Source organism: Petaurus breviceps, unplaced genomic scaffold, assembly GCF_028583685.1.
Source record: "Petaurus breviceps papuanus isolate PSGF00001 unplaced genomic scaffold, PetGlider_PUasm1.0 490, whole genome shotgun sequence".
NCBI lineage: Eukaryota > Metazoa > Chordata > Mammalia > Diprotodontia > Petauridae > Petaurus > Petaurus breviceps.
This window is the reverse complement of record NW_027186352.1, coordinates 9722137-9744625: the sequence shown is the minus strand read 5'-3', so window position 1 is coordinate 9744625 and position 22489 is coordinate 9722137. Positions and strand designations below refer to the sequence as shown.

Here is a 22489-nt window from a genome sequence, read left to right as displayed (position 1 = left end):
TGACCTGTCATATGGAAAGGGATGAGATTTGTCCTCTCTGCCCTCTGCAGGCAGGAGGAGCAGCACTGGGGAGGCTGCAGGGGCCAATTCAGGTGTGGTGTCTGGTAATTATGCCAAAGCAGAAGGAGATAAGGAGATGCCTTGGGGCCAAGAGGGTCTTCCTCCACTGCAGGTCTCTAAGCCAGGCTGCATGGCTGCTGGTTGGGTCTGTGGCCCAGGGGATGCCCTCTGCTGGTCACGTTGGGGTTCAGTGGCTTCTCACCAATTCAGAGCCCACCAGAAGCTTAGGTCCAGAATTTGGATTCTGGGTCAGACAGAAACACATTGTGGATCTCAAAGTCCTGGTCTGACTATGTCATTCTCCTGACCAAGAGGCTTCTATGGCTCATTAGTGCCTACAGGATAAAGCACAACCCTCTCTGTTTGCCCCTTAATATCTAGCCCAAATCATTGTGTATATATTGTGAATTTGCTCATCTGTGCACATGCGGTGCCTTCCCAGTAGAATGGAAGCTAGGGGAGGGCAGGGGCTGCTTCATTCTTATCAACATCACTCAGCACAGCACCTGGTCTATAGCAGGAGTTCAATAAAGCTTGGAGAATTAAATCCAGCTGAATGCAAGTTGTGCCAGGAATTTCCCAGAGCCCCAGGATGGATTCCAAGTTAATCTAAGATCTGCCCCATTCTTCAGACTTGTTGCAGGGTGGACCCCAGCCACACCTCCCTGTGCTATGTGTAGCTACCTGACCCTACAGGCCTACTGTGAGGTACCACATCCTCCTGCCTACCCAGGCTAGGAAGAAAAAGCTCTCTTGTCAGCAGGTGTCATCAATCCCCAAGGGATGCCGGTGTCTAAGACACATGGACACACACTGTCTAAGGGCCACACAAAGTCCTGCTAGAGGAAGCAGGACCCGCTGCATGCAGGGGAAGTCCAAACACCAGCCACTCAGTACCTTTTGGATCTCATATGCATCTCCTTCTCTGATATGCACCTCTCCTTCGGCTTGAACAAGTTATCTGGAAATAAACACACAAATGAAGCACCAATTAATGCCACCAGGGATTGAATCAGGCAGATATTCATAAAGTGTCTCACTAGAGGGCTAGCCAGGTCCTCCTTGTTCCTCCTCGTTTCTATTTCTATGTACTAACCCATCATCATGCAGACTGCCGTGAATGTCGGGCTAGAAGAGCCAAGGGGGCTCGCCCACCATGATGGGGATGCCAAGTAGTCCATCAGTGATGCCCTTCCACAGAACTCCTCTTAAGCACCCCAGCACAGGGTGAACTGAAAGCTTCTCCCTCAACCTCAAGTCCCACTTGGGCAGGAGAAAAGTAGGGTTTGCTATGATAAGGGTCCAAACAGGGGAGAAGATGAGATTCGGAGTCAGGGGAGTACAGAGTTTCCATCTGGACTCTGCTATTTTGAAGCTCTTGCCTCCTTAGGGAAGTCTCTCTGGACTTCACTTTCCTTCTTTGTAAAATGAATGAATTGGACTGTTGGTGGAGCTGGGAGTTGGTCCAACTATTCTAGAGAACTATTCGGAAAGATTCGAGGAAGGTCACTAAAGCTCATTGCCTTTGATTTAGGAGTCATGCCAGGGGATAAGCCCCTAAGGGAGTCAGGTGCAGAAAGAAAGACACAAAAGTTCAAAATCGTGGTGGGAAGTTTTGGCTGTAGCAAAGAATCTGAAACAATGTAGGTCCCCACTGATTGGGGAATGGACGACTAAACAAGTTAGGTGTCCTGATGGAGCTGACCTCATAAAACATGGCAGATGTGAATAATTCAGAGACATATGAGGTGTGTGTGAACTAAAACAGAGTGAAAGGATACCAAGAAAACTGTGTGTGTGTGTGTGTGTAGTGATCTTAACAATGCAAATGAAAAGAAAACTAAGAGGAAATACAAATCTGGATAACTGTTAGATATAGACAGACAGACAGACAGGCAGGCAGGCAGATACAGATCACATAGTGATGCCCAAATGGAAACCTGAGAGCCAACAGTGGTGAAAACAGCACACAAGTGTTATTGGTGTATATGTGCATGTGTACGTGCATGTGTGTATATGTATGTGCATGTATATATGCGTTTGCACATATGCATGTGTGTATGTATATATGCGTATGTGTGCATATGTATGTGTGTGTCTGTATGTGCATATGTGTTGTATATATGTACTGTGTTTGTGTGTACATATATTTGCATTGTACATGCGTGCGTATATGTATGTACATGTATGTGTGTGTGCGTGTATGGGTATGGACACGGGCACGGGTATGTGTGGGTATATGTGTGGGATGTGTGTCTATATGTTTACATGTAGGTATGTAGATCTATATACATATGCATGCATATAGGAATGTAAATGCATTTGTAGATGCGCAATATGTATACATATATATATATATACACACACACATATCTATCTGTCTGTGTCTATACCTTTCACTTTGTCCATATCAAGTAGGCAGAAAGCGTGGTCATCGCACATGGCCATCAGGACAGTCCCAAGCTCCTGGGACAGAAGACTCCTGCAGAGAACGCCATATGCATCCACACAAACGATAATGGAGGCAGGAATTACTATTCCTCTGGAGCTCAGATTAAGGCAGAACCCAAGGTAGACAGTGTTCCCAGGAGGTAAAAGCCAACATGGAACATTGCAATTGTGGAATTAGCATAATTTCAGTTGAGTTGCAAGCAGGGATCACTGGGAAAGTAAAAGGCCTGACGCCTCATTCATGCTTTTGTTGTATTCTCAAGAGGGGAAAAAGCAAAGATGAGCTAGTTCGTCATTGCGTTGTTTCAGAATCTTGATGGCCCACTGAGAAGCAGGCTCAGCCTTGTATTCTCTGCACCCGAGCCAACTTTGCTGAGGGGTCTCGTAGCCCTTTACTAATTGCCACATAACTTGAGGCGCAGGGGGGCACACCCTTCCCCACACCTGCAGGGACACAGCTTTTTACCCTTTGGCAGCTGCCAAATTTGGACTTTGCTGGGAGTCTTAGGCCCAGCAGTGATGGATCTGAGGAATTCCAAGCTGCCAGCGGAAGACACAGAGGGTGTTTCCATTTCTCCCATGGTGGTTCTGTTATAACACTAGTTACTCTATATTTGAACATACTTTGAAAACCACAGAAAGTCACAAGAGAGAGGAAAGTATGTTCCCAGGTTGAGAGATTATTTGGCATTCAGAGCTATAGAAAACGTTTGTTCTGGAGATCTTGGGCATGATCCCTAGAGAGAAATGATTCACAATTAAATAACCCAATCCAATCCCATAATCATGCATTAAGTGCCTAGAACAGTGCTTGGCTGCTGAGGGTGGCAGGCAAAGTGAAAAGACTCTCCACCCTTGAGAAACTCACATTCAAGTAATCATATCGACAAGTCCACTCGATTCAGCCAGTATTGTAAAGGTCCTATGTGACAGACATCACATAAAGACAAGAATGAAATATCGCCTGCCCTCAAGGAGCTTGCCTTCCAGCAATGAGATAGCATTCCACATAGTCATTCTTTAAGGGTAGGCCTCAGTTCTACCCAAGAAGAATAAAGAAGGTCAAACTAGGATCTGCAAAAAGGACTCCCCTGAGCCTTGGTTCCTATAAAATGAGAGTGTTGGCCCACATGGTTTCCAAGGTCACTTGAAGCTCTAGACCTATGATCTTATGATTGGAAGGTACCTTTCTGAGATCTTTGGTCTAGACTAGGGTGCGATGGGGAGATGATCCCATTTAATGTACTCTAAACTTGACCTCTATGCAAGATGGGCCTGGCTTTAACTTGCAGACTGGGTGAATACTTGGCCTAAGCCTCAGTTCAGTAAACTGTATAATGGAAATTTGCTAGGTTGCAGTGCAGAGGGTGTCTTGGGTTGACATACGAGATGTTATCACCTCCTCTAATTCCCCCTTGGCCAATGCTGGAATCCAATGGACTAGTTCTTTGCTGCAAGTGCCACAGAGTCAGCATGGCAGGATCTCCTTAGCCAGTCCCAACATACTTCCTATGTGGCATTATTTCATTTCCCCTCAAGACCTGCCTTACTCAACTACTTTCCAGCTTGATTAGTTAATTCACACTTAGTTTAATGCCTTTTATTATTGATTCAGATGGAAGTTTTCTCCTGATCTCTAAGGAGAGTAGGATGATTAATCCAATTGACCTTTCCCTCCTCTGTCCTTCTGTCTTCAAGACTAAGCTCTGGTGCCATATTCTGCCAGGCCCCCCCAGTCACGGGTACTCTCCTCTCTTGCCCCCAGGCTGTTTTGTATTTTCTTATCAGCACTCTTGTTCTTTCTTCCCAGGAGCACACAAAGTACTTAAGCCAAAAGACTGTGTTGGTTTTGTCTTGGTATCTTAGGTTCCTAGCACAGTGCTGGGCTCAGAGCGGCCATTTAGGAAACACTTGTTCAATTGAATTGAATTAGTCTCCTTCCCCAATACCGGTTTGGATAAAATAAAAAAAAAAATCCTTCACACAGCTTCCAAATGCAGATGCCACCAGATGGCCCTTTTTAGGATTTGGTTCCTGGGACACACCTCGGAGCGTGGATGGGAAGGTGAGGTTACTTTGAGATGCTCTTACTGTAAAGCCACCGGAGTCGTGGCAGCCAGAAGCAGGCACCCTTGATCCAAGCCCAGATCTGCCATTTCCTTTCTGCGTGACAGCCGTGGGCCAATCACTCTGCACGTTCTGGGCTTCTATTCCAGGGCTCTTAACCTCTATGTGTGTGTCATGGGCCCCTGTGGCAGTCTAATGAAGCTGCTCTCAGCATGTTTTTAAGTGTATAAAATACATAGACTTGCCAAGGAAACCAACTCTATGGAAATATAGTTATCAAAATATTTTTTTAAAAATAAGTTCATAGAAACCAGACTAAGAACTGCAGATGTCTACTCCCTCTTTTGTAAAGTGAGGTATTTGGACCAGATGACCTTAAGAGAATCAGAACCACCAGGAGTAAGGAAGTGATAACACCCCATCCCCCTCTTTCCTGGTGAGAATATCTAGTGTGTTGTGGTAAGTTCTGGACATCTCAGTTTATAAAGGACATTAATGAGCTGGCCTGTGCCCAGAGGAGGGCAGTCAGGAAGATGAAAAGGCCTTAAGCCCTTAACTTGGATGTTAAGGCTGGAGAAGAGAGAATTCAAGGAGTAGAGCAGGGCAGGTGGGGGATATGGGAGTGGTCTTCAAGCACATGAAGGACTGCCATGGTTGAGGGGTCAGAACTGTTTTGTTTGGCAGAATTGGGGTCAATGAATGGAAACTAAAGGGGAAGTTTAAACCTGACATCGGAAAATCCTTCCAAACACTGAGAGCTACCCTCCAGTGGAAATGTGGTTTGGTGGGTCTATTGGAAGTCTCCAAGGGGCTGGATGGCCACTTGTTAGGTAGGGTCTAACTTAGCTCTGGTTAGATGAGGTCCCTTTGGACTCTCACGTCCTCCAAGGTCCCTTTCAACTCCGTCTGGGATTCACCCCCAAAAGAAAAGGAAGCAGAGCACGCCTTTCAAAGGAAAGCAAATGTTCTTGGGGATTTTCTTTTCCTCAGAAGAAAACCCCCAAGTGCTGGTGTACTGGAAGATCACCAGGCTGTTCATTAGGAGGATTTAAAGGCCCATAAACAGCTGGTGGCCTTGTCACTCTGGTAATTCCATCATGGTTTTCAAGATTTAAATCCAGTTTTGGGGGCATTGTTTCCATTGGGTTCTTCACAGTGGGGTCTCTCATTCGCTCTGTGTCGTCAACAAGCAAGGAGTCTATTCTGCACTAATTAGCCCTCTTGAAATTAAATAGTGCGCATCGGCCAGGCTGGGAGAGCGCCTGCCTCCTCCCAAGAACTCGTGATCAGCAAATGTTTTGCTGGGTAAACATTCTCATTTTCCCCAAATCACTTGCAGCACTTGGTGAAATCCTAAGCTCTCGGATGACAATGATAAATGATAAACAAGTTGTTTGAGGGGATGAGAAGGTAAAGGGAAGCTGTGCAGATGTCTGCATTTAGATGGAAATGGTGCTGCCTGCCAATTATCTTCCTGACATATGCCGAGCACTGAAGTCACAGCTACAGCAGCGTGGCAGTGGGGCATTGGTAATTCCCCGCCAAGCCTGGAAGGATCTGACCCTTCTCCCAAATTAGCCTCTTCCATGAGGACAGGGGAATGAAAAATAGGGAATTCCAAAGGCACTGGAAGCTAAGACAAAGACCAGGGGCTCTGGGAGAGTCTGCCTCATTTCTGTCTGGGTATGCTCAGAGCCTAGCACACACTAGATGCTTAATAAATGCTTGGTGCAAAACTTTCCAGACAGGAGAGATGAACCTTTTGGTATACACAGCTATGCATGGAATGGGAGCACGGTGGTATCTCCAGCTCAGATTTGAGAATATTTCTGACCTAGAGCTGGAAAGGATAGCAGAGGTCATCTAGGTGAATCTGATTATTATATAAACCTAATTTATGCCTCTCTCCTATCTGGTTTTCCCAGGCATTTTTGTCAAAGTCCTTTCCCTAGCAACTGGGGTCTTTGAATTTATCAAACTTTCTGTTGGACAGGACAAGGTAAGATTTGAACTAAAGTTTTCTGGATTCCAGGTTCAGTGCTCTATCCAATGTGCCATCTAGATGTCTTTTTTTTAAGCAATTGGGGTAAAGTAACTTGCTCAAGGTTACACGGCCCATTATTTCTGGGTGTGGTGCTAAGTATCTGAGCCCAGATTTGATCCCCAGGTCATCCCGACACTGGAGCCAGTGCTTACTCGCTGAGCCACCTAGCCACCCCTAGATGTTCTTATAATTTATACACACACACACACACACACACACACACACACACACACATTGACTGATTATTTCTCAGATGTCCAAGGTTGTACAGCTAGCAAATGACTGAAGAAGTATTAAGCCCAAGACTTTAGAATACAAATCTGCCCCACTTGCCATTTCCAACTGCATCATGAATTTAACTAAGTAAATAGTAATAATGTTAATGACATTAATAGATTGTGTTTACCAAGTGATTTTAAAGTAGTGTACATATATTATCTCATTTGATCTCTCCCAATATCTCTAGGAAGTGGGCGTCATTATTATTCTACTTTTACAGATGAGGAAACTGTGGCTCAGAAACATTAGGTACCTAGGATCACACAGATCACAAATGTCAGGGTCATAATTAGAACTTAGGTTTCTTCTGACCCTAAGTTTAACACTTTTTTCCAACATAACTTGCTTCCTCAAAGTGTTCATTAGACTGAACTGATGAGAGCATAGCACACAGGAAGCTGGATGGGGAGCTGAGGAGGGGGAAGGGAGGTCATCAAGCAGAAATGACCAAGATCTTGTGCTAAATGAATGGTATGGTCAGAAGCCTGAGGATTCTTCTAGAGACAGAAGCACTACAGTAGACTAAAAACAGCAATAATCAATGCTGATCATGAGACAGGGGCACTATAGCAGACTAAAACTGATAATCAATGCTGATCACACAACAAAATAGGAACTAGAGAAAACTAGAGAAAAAAATTAGCATCTCCCATCTATCTAGGAAGATATGACCGGGTGGCTGGGCTTATAGACCAGACCCCAAACATGTGACAAAGCGAATCGTTCCAAAAAGAGGACAAGAACCTGTACTGAAGGTGCACATTCCCCAACATCCCATAGCATTCAGGGAAGGTGCCAGTGTATCCTCACAGACAGACCCATTCACCCAGCTCTCCAGGCTTTGGAATCGACACTGTCATACCTTCTACTCATAATCCCCAGGATACATGGGATGACAAGCTTTCAAGACAAAGGGATATCGCTGACAAAATCAACACCACGTGGGAAGAGGCACATGGTATCATCAGGGGATCTTTACCAAGTGAGCACACCGAGGACCAACTTAATCTGGTTACTCTTGGTCAATTTTAAAAACCAGTCATCTCATTCACCTGGGTCGTAACCTGCAGAATATTGTATGGCAAAGACTGAAAGCAAGATAGTCACTCATCCCTGGACCTTTCCTATTTGATCTCCCTCAGAGAAGATGAGAAGTGTGATGACAATGACAATGATGATGATAAATAAACCATACACAGATTTCCAAGCACCTTACACACATTGTTTTGTTCCATTATCACCATGGTCCTTTGGGCGCAGTCATGCAAATTTTACCTACAATTTGCTGATGAAGAAATTGAGAGTCAGAGACATTATTACATGGGTTGTCAAAGGTAACTCAGCTAATAAATGGCCTTCCCTGGCCTCAGTCATTCTTACTCAAAACTAACTGCTATTTTCATTAAATTACAGTGTCCTCACTAACCACTTACATAATTCTCCTTTGTGAGAGGTTACATTCAGGCTCTTCTTGCTTCCTTCCCACCCCCTCAAAAATGCCAGAAATTTGCCACATAAAACAATAAAAATGGTAATAAGAACATAAGAAAAAAATTTCCTACAGGCTTATTTCTAACAGAAGTTTTTAATAAGCAGAAAGTTATGGTCCTGTCCAACAGAAAGTTTGATAAATTCGAAGACCCCAGTGTAATAGGAATGCAAATTTGGAAGATCTTCCCTGCCCCTAGGCTAAAGTGCACCTGAGGCCTGGGGTGGGAGGCTTGTTTTTCAGTAGATACTTCTTGATTGGCCAGTGAGTCAATAAGGTTGTTACATTCTCTGAGCCAGGAGAAGGCTATATAAGCCCTGATGTGTAGCTCTGTTTTGGGGGCTTACTTTGAGAAGTGTTCTGTGATTTGATGTGGATTCTGGGAAGCCGTTATCCAGAGCGCCCCCCCCCCGGCTTTGAAAAACCCAGATGTTGAAACCCAGATGTTGATTGGGTATGGATGTAATGGCTGGACAGTTTGGAAAGCTGTCTACTTGATCTATTTCTGTCTTGATAATTCTGCCTGTATACTTTGAAGTTCGGGGTGCTGACCTTTTTCCCCTGAACAAGGTAAATGATATATGTCTGACTGATGAAAGTATGCTTGTTAACCCATTTTGAGTTGCTTTCCTTTATCAAAGCAGATCCAAGAACCTGTGCTGGCAGCGAGCCCTGAGGACGCTTGGGGTGCTTGCCGCTACACCGTTACTAGGGAAAGGACAAAAATGCCTGGGAAACTGGGGTGGCTAGGTGGTGCAGTGAATAGAGCACCGGCCCTGGAGTCAGGAGGACCTGAGTTCAAACTCGGCCTCAGACACTTAACACAAAAACTAGCCGTGGGACTTTGGGCAAGTCACTTAACCCCAACTGCCCTCCAAAAAAAAAAAGCAAAAGTAAAAATGCCTGGGAAAACCAGATAGGAGAGAGGTGAAAATTAGGTTTAGACCAACACATCACACCATATACCAAGACAAGCTTCAAATAAAAGGTTATATCATAAACAAATCAAGAGAGTCAAGGAATGAATGACTTTTCAGATCTATGGGATGGAAAAGTTTTGCTTAAGAAGCAAAAGAGGAAAGTACACAAAATGAAATGGACAATTTTAATTATACACAATTAAAAAAGATTTTGCACAAAAATAGATTACTGGAATTATAAGGGAAACAGGTAACTGGGGGGGGTGTCTTTGCAGTTTCTCTATAAAGTAGCAGTTGTAGTACCTAGCACTTATATAGCACTTTAAGGTTTAGAAAGTGCTTTATAAACAATATTTCATTTTCTCCTCACAATAGCCCTTGGAGGTAAGTGTTATTAGCATCCCCACTTTACAGATGAAGAAACTGAAACTGAAACTGACAGTCAAGTGACTTTCCCAGAGTCATACAGCTATCAATTATCTGCAGTAAGATTTGAATTAAAGTTTTCTGGATTCCAGGTTCAGTGCTCTATCCAATGTGCCATCTAGATGTTGTTATAATTTATACACACACATGCATATATATGATAAAGTTCTATTAAGACATATACACATGTATATCTATCCATATGTAGATAGATATACATATATACACATAAACACATATACACATATGATAAAGTTCTAAGATTGTATGTATACATACATACACATGGATAGTATAAATAGACATTCATATATGTGTGTATAGACACATAAATATGTGCATATATATATAGAATTATTAAAATTTCTTAATCTGAGGGCCAATGTATGAATGGTAAAAAGATGTGAACATGCAATTTCAGAGGAAGACATTCAGGCTATCAATATCAACAGTAAAAAATAAAACCAGCCTCTAGATAACTAATAATTAGAGAAATGCAGATAAGTAAACTTTGAAGTTTTATACCAGACTCATCAAAATGACAAAGATGACCAAAGATGTAAGTGACAAATGTGGAAGAGGCTGGGGAAAAACACGTACTTCAACACCCTGGTGGTGAAGCCATTTCTTGGTCCAGCCATTCTGGAAAATAATTTTGAACCATCCCCCAAAGTCATTAAACTGCATGCCCTTTGTTCCAGCCATATCTCTAGCAGGTCTATACTCCAAAGAGTATAAGGAAAAGGAAAAGAAAGTATATGTACAAGAATATTGACAACAACTCTTTTGTTATTGTTGTTATTGTTTTTGGTAGTCCGAAATTGGCAACTAAAGGAGTATCCTTCTAGTGAGAAATAGCTCAACAAATTATGGGATATGAGAAGAATGGTTAATTTCAGAAGAAAGTGGAAAGACCTCTGAAGTGGCACAGAGTCACGTGGTGAGAAGAACCACAGTTTACACAGTGATGACAACATTATAGAGAAAAGCAACATGAAAAGACATCAGCCTTTAGCAGTGTAATGATAAAATATAATTCCAGGACACTGAAGATGGAGAATACAAAAGTAAACTCAAGGAATTTGGGCTAGGGCCTGGAAGTGAGAAAGCAGGAAGTGCCTGGGAAAAGACTCATTAAATTGGTGTAAACAAAACAAATCACAGGCACTAAGTACAGTCTTAAAAAGTCGGAGAAAAAATCAATAGAAATGAATTAAATGGAGGAAAATAGAAACTTTACAATTATAACCATAAATGTGAATGAATTAAACTCCTTAATGAAACAAAAGAGAATGGCCAAATGAATAAAAGCTCCCAACAATTTTCTCACACAAAAATTTATATTTAAGACATAAAAGAGCCAGTGAAAATGTTTTGGTAGAAGAAAATATATTATGTTTCATGAGCTTACCCCAAAGCAGCATTCACAAGTATGATTTCAGTTAAAGTAACCATAAAAATTGATGATACCAAGAGACATAAATAGGAAAACTACATCATGCATAAAGGTACCATAGACAATGAAGCTATCATCACTAAATTCTACAAATACCACATGATAGCGTATTCAACATCTTAAAGGAAAAGTCAACCAAACTGCTTAAAGACATTGACGATAACACTCTAATTGTAGAAAACTTTAATATTTATTTTTCAAAACTGTATAAGTCTTAAAGAAAAACAAACAAGAAGGAAAATAGAGAGCTGAATAGACTGTTGGAAAAAATGAGATTTGAAAGACCAAGGGGACTTCTAAATGGGAATAATAAATAATATTCATGTTTCTCAGAATCACTGGCACCTCAACAAAAATTACAATGGGTCATACTGATCAATGTTATAAAAATGTGGAAGAATAACTAAAAGTAAAAAAGCAGAAAAAGTAGAGCCATTTGTAGGAATAGTGACACAATAAGGAGAGTAGAGTAATATAGACCTAAATGAAGGCTAAGGGCGACGTCCTGAATAATTGGCAAGTAGAAAACAAAGTTAGAGAAACAATAAATATGCAGTTAAAGCAAATTTCAGGGGAAAACAGATATTAAAATAGAAAAAAAAGTTAAATTGAGCAAGCTACTTAAAAAACAACTATAAAATCATCAAATATTCTAAAAATCTGCAGAAAAGAAATCTTACAGTTAAGAGAAATAGACACAATAAAAACCACTTTAGATTTGATGAATAAAATAACTGTTTTCTGAAAAGGCTAACAAAACCAAAAAAGCATTTGTTAATTTGACAAAAGGGAAGATGATTAAATTACCAAAATAAAAAAAAAAAATAAGGTAACTATATCTCAAATAGCCAGTAAATCTGGATATTTTAAAAATTATACACAATTAGAGAAATATTCATTCATGAAAAAGTCATTTTGTTGGATTAAAGAGCACTCTATGTCCCAAGAAAGGGTCAGAGAAGAAGACTGGAGTTGAATAAAGAGAAGAAAAACTTGCAGGCAAATCTGAAGGGCTTCGAACTTGTGAGGAAGATTGAACTTGGGGAGGAAAAAATAGGATAACTTCCAGAATGATTGAAAGACAATCCCTTGATCTGAAAGATCACTGAGAAACAAAGACCTGAAGAGAAGAGGTACTCAAGGAGAAAAAAAGAAAGTTAAGACAAGGTAAATAAGATAAATTGGTAATATATAATAAAATATTAGTGGGAAAATAATAATAGTAATAACAACAATATTTATAGCAATAGCATTTCTATAGTACCTATTATGTGCTAGGCACAGAGCTAAGCATTTTACAATTATTATTTCATTTAATCCACAACAACCCAGGGAGGCAGGCATTATTATTACCCCCATTTCACAGATAAGTAAACTAAATAAATAGTGCTTAAGTGATTTATGGATACAGCTAGAAAGTATCTGAGGCTGGATTTGAACTCATGTCTTCCTGACTCCAGACTCTGCTCTCCAGGAACTCTGGCACCACCTAGTGTCAGAAAAAGAAGGTGAGTGCTTCTGTCAAACTGTTGATGCAATCTTTGCAATGCTGCCAAGCACTGCTGTTTCTGTTGAAAGCTAAAAATAGTCTCCTTCATAGAAGAAGGGATGAAGGGGATCAGAGAATGGTTCCTACATTGCAGGTTATCAGGGAAAATAAAGCAAGTTATGTGGACTCGATGAGTGTAAAATCCTTAACTCATTCCAAGGAAAGAGAGGACTGATCTTGAATCTGGCAGCCAAATGGAACCTATGAATTAAGGTGATCCAGACAAATACCTTGGTCTCTCCTTCCAGCAAGACACACAGAGTAGAAAGCTATGGAAGAGAAAGCCATTGGTGAATATATTAGGAGACTTGCAGACATCTTGAAATCCATGTTTCATGAGAAAAATACCTTTAAAACAAGGAATGCTTATGGAATCCCCATTTTAACATTTGTTTTTGTAAATGTAAAATGAATTATGACTGATCTGGAAAGTTGCTCTAACCAAAACGTCTACAGTATTAATGAAACACAGCACCCATCACCTGAAGAAAATTATGGAAACATTAACCTTTCCTTAATGAGGAGGAGGAGGATGAAGACACATTTTCAGAGCTCAGGGTGCTCGGGGTGCTCGGGGTATAAAGTGATCGAACTTCACTGAGGCGCAGGTACATGCCACAAGCTTCATCAACTGTCACTGAAAGCAGTGTACTTGCAGATGGAGTCCATTCAAGAGTGGAATCCAAAGACCCTTCTCAGAACAGACTCAGCCAAAAATGTGTCAACAACAAAGCACAGAACAAATGGAGGAATTATAGTGAATTTGTTGGTTGAAATGGAAAGGTTTTATGGGGGTGATTGGGGATCAGGTCATCACTGCCAGAGATGATGGAAGGGCGCCCTCCTAGGTTAAGCTCATCACCCCTAATCTCATCTTCATGCTGCAGTCCCGAGCTCGATGAACTCCTCCTCCCTCAGCCTTCTCTGCCCTCTGATTAGAGGGCTGGAAAGAAGACTACCAAATTCCTCTCAGTACCTTCCACCACAGGAGGCAGAAACTGGCCTTTCTGGTTCACTCCACTCTGCATCTGCTACTTGGCCAGGTTTCACTTGGATGGAGCAAGATGTCTCCCCCACCCCCATCCCTTCTGACCTCCTTTTGTGCTTTGTCTCCCTCCATTAGAATATATGCTCAATGGGGGCAGGGACTGTTTTTCTTTTATTAATTGTACCCAAAGTTTTTAGCACAGTAGCTGGCACACAGTAGGTGCTTAATAAATGTCTATTGGATTGGATTGATTATTTTTTTTTCAAAGAAGAGCTATCTTTTTAAGGATATAAGATTTAGTGCCTGATGCAGATTATGTAAGGAAACAGTAGAAACTAGGCAATACATCATTGCAGGATGTAAACATTTAATATCCACTATGATATGACCTGTTAGTAAGAATCACACATTAGAAACTCACTATCTTTCATGGAGTGATAGTGAAGTCCTCATTCTACAGACCTTAAAATATCCTTGAGAAACCAATGGATAAACTATATTATACTTTATAGTACAATATATACTAACTCTGGATAAACTATACTGTTGTGGGACCACCAAATTGTTGCCCACAATCACTTTTATATAATATAGTGCACAAAAGAACTTAAAATAAAATATTTTTCATTAAAAACTTTAAAATAGCAACTCAATAGGAAAAGAAATTCTGGCAGTCTGATATGCCCCCAGAACTTTGGGAGAGCAGATTCTCATGGTAGGGAGGTTTCCATGGGCTAAATTCAATAGAAAAAGCTATTCCAGAGGTCACAGAACCCCCTGAGAATAAGATTCTGAAGATCCAAAGAGAAATAATTCCAATGAGGAGGAGAGAAAGGGAGCATCTGGATTCTCCACATGAAATGGAATAAAGGAAGTGGGGATGTTGGTTTTATTGTACATTGCAACAAGAACCATCATTTTATCAGATACAGGGTCATCTCACCTTTCAGGGTTTGTGATGAACCTAAGTAAACAGACCGCCATGAAGATAATTGGGGTTTGTGCACCCAAGATGTGTTGCAAAGAGTAACTAAGTAAACATATACCTTGATTCTCAGTGACTTCAATGCAACAGTGGTCACAGGGGAGAACAGTGAAAAATATGTTGGAAGATATAGTTTGACAGGCTAGAACATTGGGCAAAATCTAATAAGGGGAAAATTAAGCAAGATAAATGCAAAGGCAGAGAATTTCAGAGTCAGGAGGTACCTCAGTGGCCACATCATGGAACCCACTCCTGAACTCCTCCCTCTAAGCAGTCATCCAGGCTCCTCCCCTTCCAAGGCAGCCAGTCCCCCCTGTTTCAGGGTTAACTCTAACTGTTGGAAACATCTTCCTGAAGTCAAACCTACATTTGCCACAATGACCCTTGGCCTGCCTGAGGCCAAATAAAACAAGTTCCACCCATGTCCCTTCACATATAGGAAGATGGCTCCGATGATACACTGGACAACAAGATGGCTCTGAGACCCCTTTTGGATCTGAGGTTATGTGGTTCTGTAATTCTCTTTACTGAACTTTGAGCATAAAAATATAAAGACTCCAAGTAAGAGATTTGTTCATTTCTCAGAAATCTTATGTGAGCATATCATAAGGGTCAGAAGGCCCTGGACCTGATCAGTACTGGATGGCATCACATAAAACGAAACTTTCTTAACAGATAGGAAATGGTCAGGTACCAAAATACCCTTTCACACTCAGCTGCCTGTGTGGAGATAGAATGACAACTAGACCAAGTAACAGTCAAAATCACCACTAAAAGAGAAGGATGAAGGTGAGAAAAAAAAATCACTGATTCCAATTACAACAGCTCCTAATCAACCCATTTAAACAAGCTCTTGACTCTGAAAAGTGGGAAATGAATATAAGCAAAGATGTTGACTGCTACAATCATTATTTTTTAGATGCAATCATTAGAGTGTGGGGGAACTTCTAGCATAAAAACTCCATTCACTGTTGTAAAATATAGCAAGGCTTGAACCTAAATAGTTCTGACCCTAAAGGTAGGCTGATCTTCTGCCCTCTAAAATAGGCTGCCTCTCTTCAGGAGCAGCTGATAAGTTTAAAATACCACAACCAGGAGACTCAAGGAGCCCAGAAACGATTTTCACCAACAATACCTGATCTCCTCGTTAAACAGAAAGACCAAGAGTGTCATTGTTTTAGAGCATGAGCTCATTTGCAAAGTACTAAGGAGGAGGAAGAAAGATTATAGTAATACTGTCTCAAGAAGGGAAAAAGAACCTCAGCGTTTCTAACAAAACCCAAAAGCAAGAGATAGAAAGAGAAATCCCATTTAAAGTTACTGTAGACATTATAAAATATTTGGGAATCTTACTTGCTAAAACAAACTCTGGACTTATGTGAACACAGTTACAAAACACTTTACACACAAATAAAATCAGATCGAAATAATTGGAAAAACATTAATGCTGCTCATGGTTAGGTAGAGCTAACATAACAAAAATGACAATTCTACCTAAATTAAATTACTTATTCCATGCCATAACAATCAAACTGCCAAAAATAATTTTACAGAGATAGAAAAAATAAAAACAAAATTTATTTGGAAGAAAGGGTCTGGAATATCAAGGGAATTAATGAAAAGAAATGCTAGAGACAGAGGCCTAGCCATACCAAATCTTAAATTGTTTTATAAAACAGCAATCATCAAAACTACTTGTTACTGACTAAGAAATGGATTGGTGAATTAGTGGAATGAATTAGGTACACAAGATACAGTAGTCAACAACTATAGTAATCTACTGTTTGATAAACCCAAAGACTCCAGCTTCTGGGATAAAACCTTACTACTTGACAAAAACTTCTGGGAAAACTGAAAAATAGTATGACAGAAACTAAGTATAGACCAGCATCTTATACTGTATACCAAAATAAAGTCAGAATGGATACATAATTTAGATATAAAGGCTGATACTATAAGCAAACTGGGAGAGCAAGGGATAGTTTGCCTGTCAGACTTATGGAGAACAGAAGAATTTATGGCCAAACAAGAGATGGAGAACATGAAGAAATGCAAAATGGATAATTTTGATTACATTAAATTGAAAATTTTTGCACAAAGCCAATGCCACCAAGATTAGGAGAAAAGCAGAAAACTGAGAAATAATTTTTGCAACTCTGATAAAGGCCTCATTTCTAAATATACATAGAACTGAGTCAAATTTATAAAAATACAAGTCATTCCCCAATTGATAAATGGTCAAAGAATATATGAACAGACAGATTTCAGAGGAAGAAATTAAAGCTATCTATAGTCATTTGAAAAAATGCTCTAAATCACTATGAATTAGAGAAATGCAAATCAAAACAACTCTGAGGTACCACCTTATACTTATCAGACTGGCTAAGATGACAAAACAGGAAAATGACAGATGATGGAGATGTGGGAAAACTGAAACATTAATGCATTATTGGTGGAGTTGTGAACTGATCCAACCATTCTGAAGAACAATTTGGAACTATTCCCAAAGGGCTATAAAACTGTGCATATCCCTTGACCCAGCAATACCACTTCTAGGACTGTACCCCAAAGAGAGCATACATATGGGAAAAGGACCCACATGTACATAAATATTTATAGCAGCTCTTTTTGTGGTGGCCAGGAATAGGAAATTGAGGGGATGCTCATCAGTTGGGGAATGCCTGAACAAGCTGTGGTATGTAAATGTAATGGAATACTGCTGTGCTATAAGAAATGATACCCAGGTCAACTTCAGAAAAGCCTATGAAGACTTGAATGAACTGATGCTGAGTGAAGTGAGCAGAACCAGGAGAACATTGTACCCAGTAAGAGCCACAATGTGTGATGACTGACTTTCATAGACTTAGCTCTTCTCAGCAATGCAAGGATCCAAGACAAGTCCAGAGGACTCCTGATAGAAAATGCCACCCACATCCAGAGAAAGAGCTGTGGAGTCTGAAAGCAGATTGTAAACATATTGTTTGCTCGCTCGCTCTCTTTTTTCCCCTTCTTTTGTTTGTTTCTTCTTTCTTGTGGTTTCTCCCATTGGCTCTAATTCTTCTTTACAACATGCCTAATGTGCAAATTGGTTCAATATGAATGTGTATGTAGAGCCTCTATCAGATTATACTCTGTCTTGGGCTGGGGAGAGGGACAGATGGGGAGAAACTTTGGAACTCAAAATGTTATGGGAGTAAATGTTGAAAACTAAAAATAATTAGTTTTTAAAAAGTGAAAAGTAGGAGACAGGGAAATGAACCTGTGAAAAGTGTTGTGTGAAATTGAGTTAATTCAAGTCATCACCAAAGAACTTATTGTTGGCACTATATATATAGTGAGATAAAACCATTCTTCTGGAATGCCTATAGCTTTCTCTTATCATCATTGAACCAGATTGCCATACTGGTATCTAAAAATAGTAATTAAATAAATCAGTATGCAATGCATTGAATGGATTGTCTTTGGAGAATTCCAAATTATTGAACCCATAGAAAAGAATCACACTGGAGAGAATGTGTGGATTGACTGTGATATATACTGGTGAAGGACATTCAGATGGATGTGGTCATGCAGTGGTTGACATTTCTAAGTATCCTTCACACCCAACACAAAGTCATTTACATGTTCTCTTAATAATACATGTTAACTTGAATTGAATTGTAGTAATTAGTGATGTCATGGGGGGGGACGGTTTATAATCACTGAAGGTCTTCACCAAATGTAAAATATAAAATATTTATACAATATTTATAATATAAATATCATAATGTATTAAATGTTATATAATAATATAATATAAAGATAAAATATTTATATAAAATATAATATAATATAAAATCTCCAAAAGAGGAAGGTTTCTTTATTTATGGATGACGTTGGATACCTCGAAACAACCCCCTGGAACACCACTAAAAAGCGTTCCCAGCAAGTCAAGAACATCTACAAGGGGAATGGCGGAGAACAGGATGACTAAGAGGGTGGAGTGGCCATTGTCCGGACTGGAGATGCAGTAGGACAGACAGGCCGTTGTGCCTGTCCATCAGTACATGCAGCCATGTGCTATGTGCACATGGACAATGGGCTGAGCCTGGGACTGATCAGCAGCAGCAATGTGGGTTGGATTGTATTGGAGAAACACCAGAGGGCTTTCATGAATGTGAGGAAGCTCTCTGTCATCAAAGCCCATTTCTTGAACACTAATTGTCTCACAGGGAAGGCTGTGGACCAGGAGTCACAGCACAATCTCAGAGCAATGGAAAGAAACATGAGAGGTGTAAGCAAGCTGTGGCCAATAACCAAGGGTGATTTGTAGGAAAGCATTGATGCTGGAGACACTCCAGAGGTGGCCAACCAAGAGACTTGAACCTAAGCTATATGAAGACTGATGGGAGGAACCAGGAATGTTTGGTTTGGAAAAGAATGACTCGGGGACACGATAGTTGTCTTCAAGCATCTGAAGAACTGTCAAGTGGAAGGAGGACTAGCTATGTTCTATTTGGTTCCAGAAGGCAGAGCCAGGGCTAGTGGGTGGGAGTTCTATATAAGAACATGTAGGCTTGATGTCAGCAAAAACTTCACAGCCGCTGCAGCTCTCTAAAAGAGGAATGGGTAAGGTGGAGCCAAGAGCCAAGATGGCGGGGTGACAGTCAGCATTTTTGCCCTGCTCACCCAATGGACCTCCTAGTCACAGTGAGTTATTTTTCCAGCCTAGGATAGTTCAAGGAAGGAGAGAGAGAGACAAAGAGACAGAGAGAGAGAGAGAGAGAGAGAGAGAGAGAGAGAGAGAGAGAGAGAGGAGATTGAGAATGAGATCTGTAGCCTGTGGGGTAAGGGCTAGCCAGGAGCACAGCATAGTGGAAGCTGAGGGGAGCACTCTAGCACTCAGGGACTGAGCTTGGACATCAGTGCAGGAGGCACCTGGGAGCAGGAATGTGCCGTCTGACAACTGTCACTCATTATCCAGTCCTGCAATCTAGGACACAGTGTGGTCACAAGTGAAAGAGGCCTAGCAGTATACAGAATGAAGAACAAGCAGTCCTTCTATAACAAAGATAGCTTTGAAACCTAAACTAAAGAGAGTCAAAGCAGAGAAAGAATGCTACAGACCAATTTCCCTAATGAATGTTGAGGCAAAAATTTAAATAAAACACTCGTTAAGAAGATTACAGTAATACACCACCAATGCCATACACTATGACTAGGCTGGATTTATTCCAGGAATGCAGTATTGGTTCAATATTGAGAAAACTATCAGCATAATTGACCACATCAATAACAAAAACAACAACAAAACCCATATGATTATTTCAATTGATGCAGAAATTGCTTTCGACAAAATACAACACTCATTTCTGTTAAAAAAAAAACAACACTACAAAGCATAGAAATAAATAGAGCTTTCCTTAAAATGATAAGTAGAGTCTATCTAAAACTGAGAATAAGCCTTATCTGTAATGAGGATAAACTTAAAGCCTTCCCAATAGGATCAGGGTGAAGCAAAGATGGCCATTATCATCACTATTATTCAACATTGTATTAGAAATGCTAGCTCTAGAAATGAGACAAGGAGAGGAAAATGAAAGAATAAATATGGTCAATAAGGAAACAAAGCTATTACTTTTTGCAGATGATAATGGTGATATAGTTAGAGAACCTTGGACAATCAACTGAAAAACTAGTCAAAACAGGTAACAACTTTAGCAAAGTTTCAGGATATAAAATAAACCCACATAAATCATCAGCATTTCTATATATTGCCACCAAAACCCAGTAGGAAGATATAGAAAGAACAGTTACCTTTAAAATAACTGCAGACAATATGAAATACTTGGGAGTCTACATGCCAAGACACACATAGGAACCATATGAATACAGTTACAAAGCATTTCACACAAACAAAGATAGATGCAAATAAGTGGAGAAATGTTAATTACTTGTGAGTAGACTGAACCAATTTTTTTTTTTGCTTTTTGGAGGGGGGAAGGCAGGGTAATTGGGGTTAAGTGACTTGCCCAAGGTCACATGGCTAGTGTTAAGTGTCTTAGGTCAGATTTGAACTCAGGTCCTCCTGACTCCAGGGCCAGTGCTCTATTCACTGCACCACCTAGCCTCCCCAAGAGATAATATTTTTTAAGTGATGATGCTACATAAATTAATTAATTTATTTAGTTCTATATCAACAAAATTACCAAACAATTACTTTATAGAATAGAAAAATAATAATAAATTCTTCTGGAGAAATAAAAAGTAAAGAATATTGAGAGAATCAATGAAAAAAAATGGAAAGGAGGGGACCTAGAAAAATCAGATATCAAACTATATTACAAACTTTAGTCATCAGAACAATTTGGTACTAGGTCATAAATAGAGAGGTTGATCAGTGTAGCAGATTAGGTACATAATATATAAAAACAAATGAGCACAGTGAGATAGCATTAGATAAATCCAAAATTTGGGGGGGCAAAAATTAACTAATAAAAACTCTTGGAAAAATTGGAAAGTAGTTTGGCAGAAACCAGACATATACCAACATCTCACATTGTATACCAAGGTAAGCTCAAAATGGGTAGGTGATTTACACATAAAGGGTGATGTCCTAAGAAATTAATGAAGCAGGGAAGAAATTATATGTTAGTTCTGTGGGTAAAGAAAGAATTCATGGTCAAACAAGAGACAGACAGATTCAAAGGAGGTAAAATAGATAGTTTTGATTACATAAAATGTAAAAGTTTTTGCATAAACAAAACAAATAGAGCTAAAATTAGAAAGAAATCAGGAAACTGGGAAAATCTTTATATCAGGTTCCTCTAATAAGGGTTTTATTTTGCAAATATACAGGAACTGAGTCAAATTTATAAAAATATGAGCCATTCTTCAAATGATAAATGGTTAAAAGATGTAAATAAGCAGTTTTCTGAGGAAGAAATCAAAGTTAGCAATAGCTGTATAAAATTTTTTTTGAAGTCACAAGTAGTTGGGAAATTTAGAATAAAACTCTAAGGTACCACCTCACACCCACCAGATTGGCTAAGATGACAAAAAAGGAAAATGACAAATGCTGTAAAGGATGTGGGAAAATGGATACATGAATGCGTTGTTAGTAGAGTTGTGACCTAGTCCAACCATTCTGGACAACAGCTTGGAACCATGTCCCCAAAGCTCTTAAACTCTAGATATCTCTTAGCTCAGTGACAGTGCTATGAAGGCCATATCTCAAAGATAATTTTTAAAAAGAGAGAGTGAGGAAAAGGATCCATAGATGCAAAAATATTTATAGCAGCTCTTTTTCTGTGGTGGCAAACAATTGAAAATTGAGAGGATGACCATGATTTGGGAAATAGCTGATCAAACTGAGGTATATGAATGTAATGGAATACAATAGTGCTGTTAAGAACTGAAGAAGGGGATAGTTTCAGTAAAACCTGGGAAGACTTGTATGAACTGGTATAGAGTGAAATGTGCAGGAGACCAATTTATATAAAAATATCAATATCAAAAATACATAAAAATACACAAAAACACATAAAAATATCAAAACCAATTTACATAAAGATATCAATAAAGATAATTAACTTGGAAAAACTTAAGAACTCAGATCAACACAATGACCAAACACAATTCCAAATGACTCACAATGAAAAATGCTATTCACATTCAAATAGTGAACTGATGGGCTTAAGAGTTATAGATTAAGGCATATTTTCTTCTTTCCTTTCCCTCCCTCCCTCCCTTCCTTCCTTCCTTCCTTCCTTCCTTCCTTCCTTCCTTCCTTCCTT

The 22489-nt window shown here is 39.9% G+C and overlaps 1 protein-coding gene across 1 annotated transcript in view; it reads right to left on the bottom strand.

Moving 5' to 3' along the window:
• Window positions 1-900: 900 nt before the first annotated feature.
• Window positions 901-22489, bottom strand: part of CUNH10orf90 (chromosome unknown C10orf90 homolog) — a 140096-nt gene continuing 118507 nt past the window's right edge. The window contains exon 6 of the mRNA XM_069101720.1: window positions 901-1021. Within this exon, the coding sequence (XP_068957821.1) occupies window positions 951-1021 (71 nt within the window). The 3' untranslated portion in view covers window positions 901-950. The remainder of the gene's footprint in view (window positions 1022-22489) is intronic.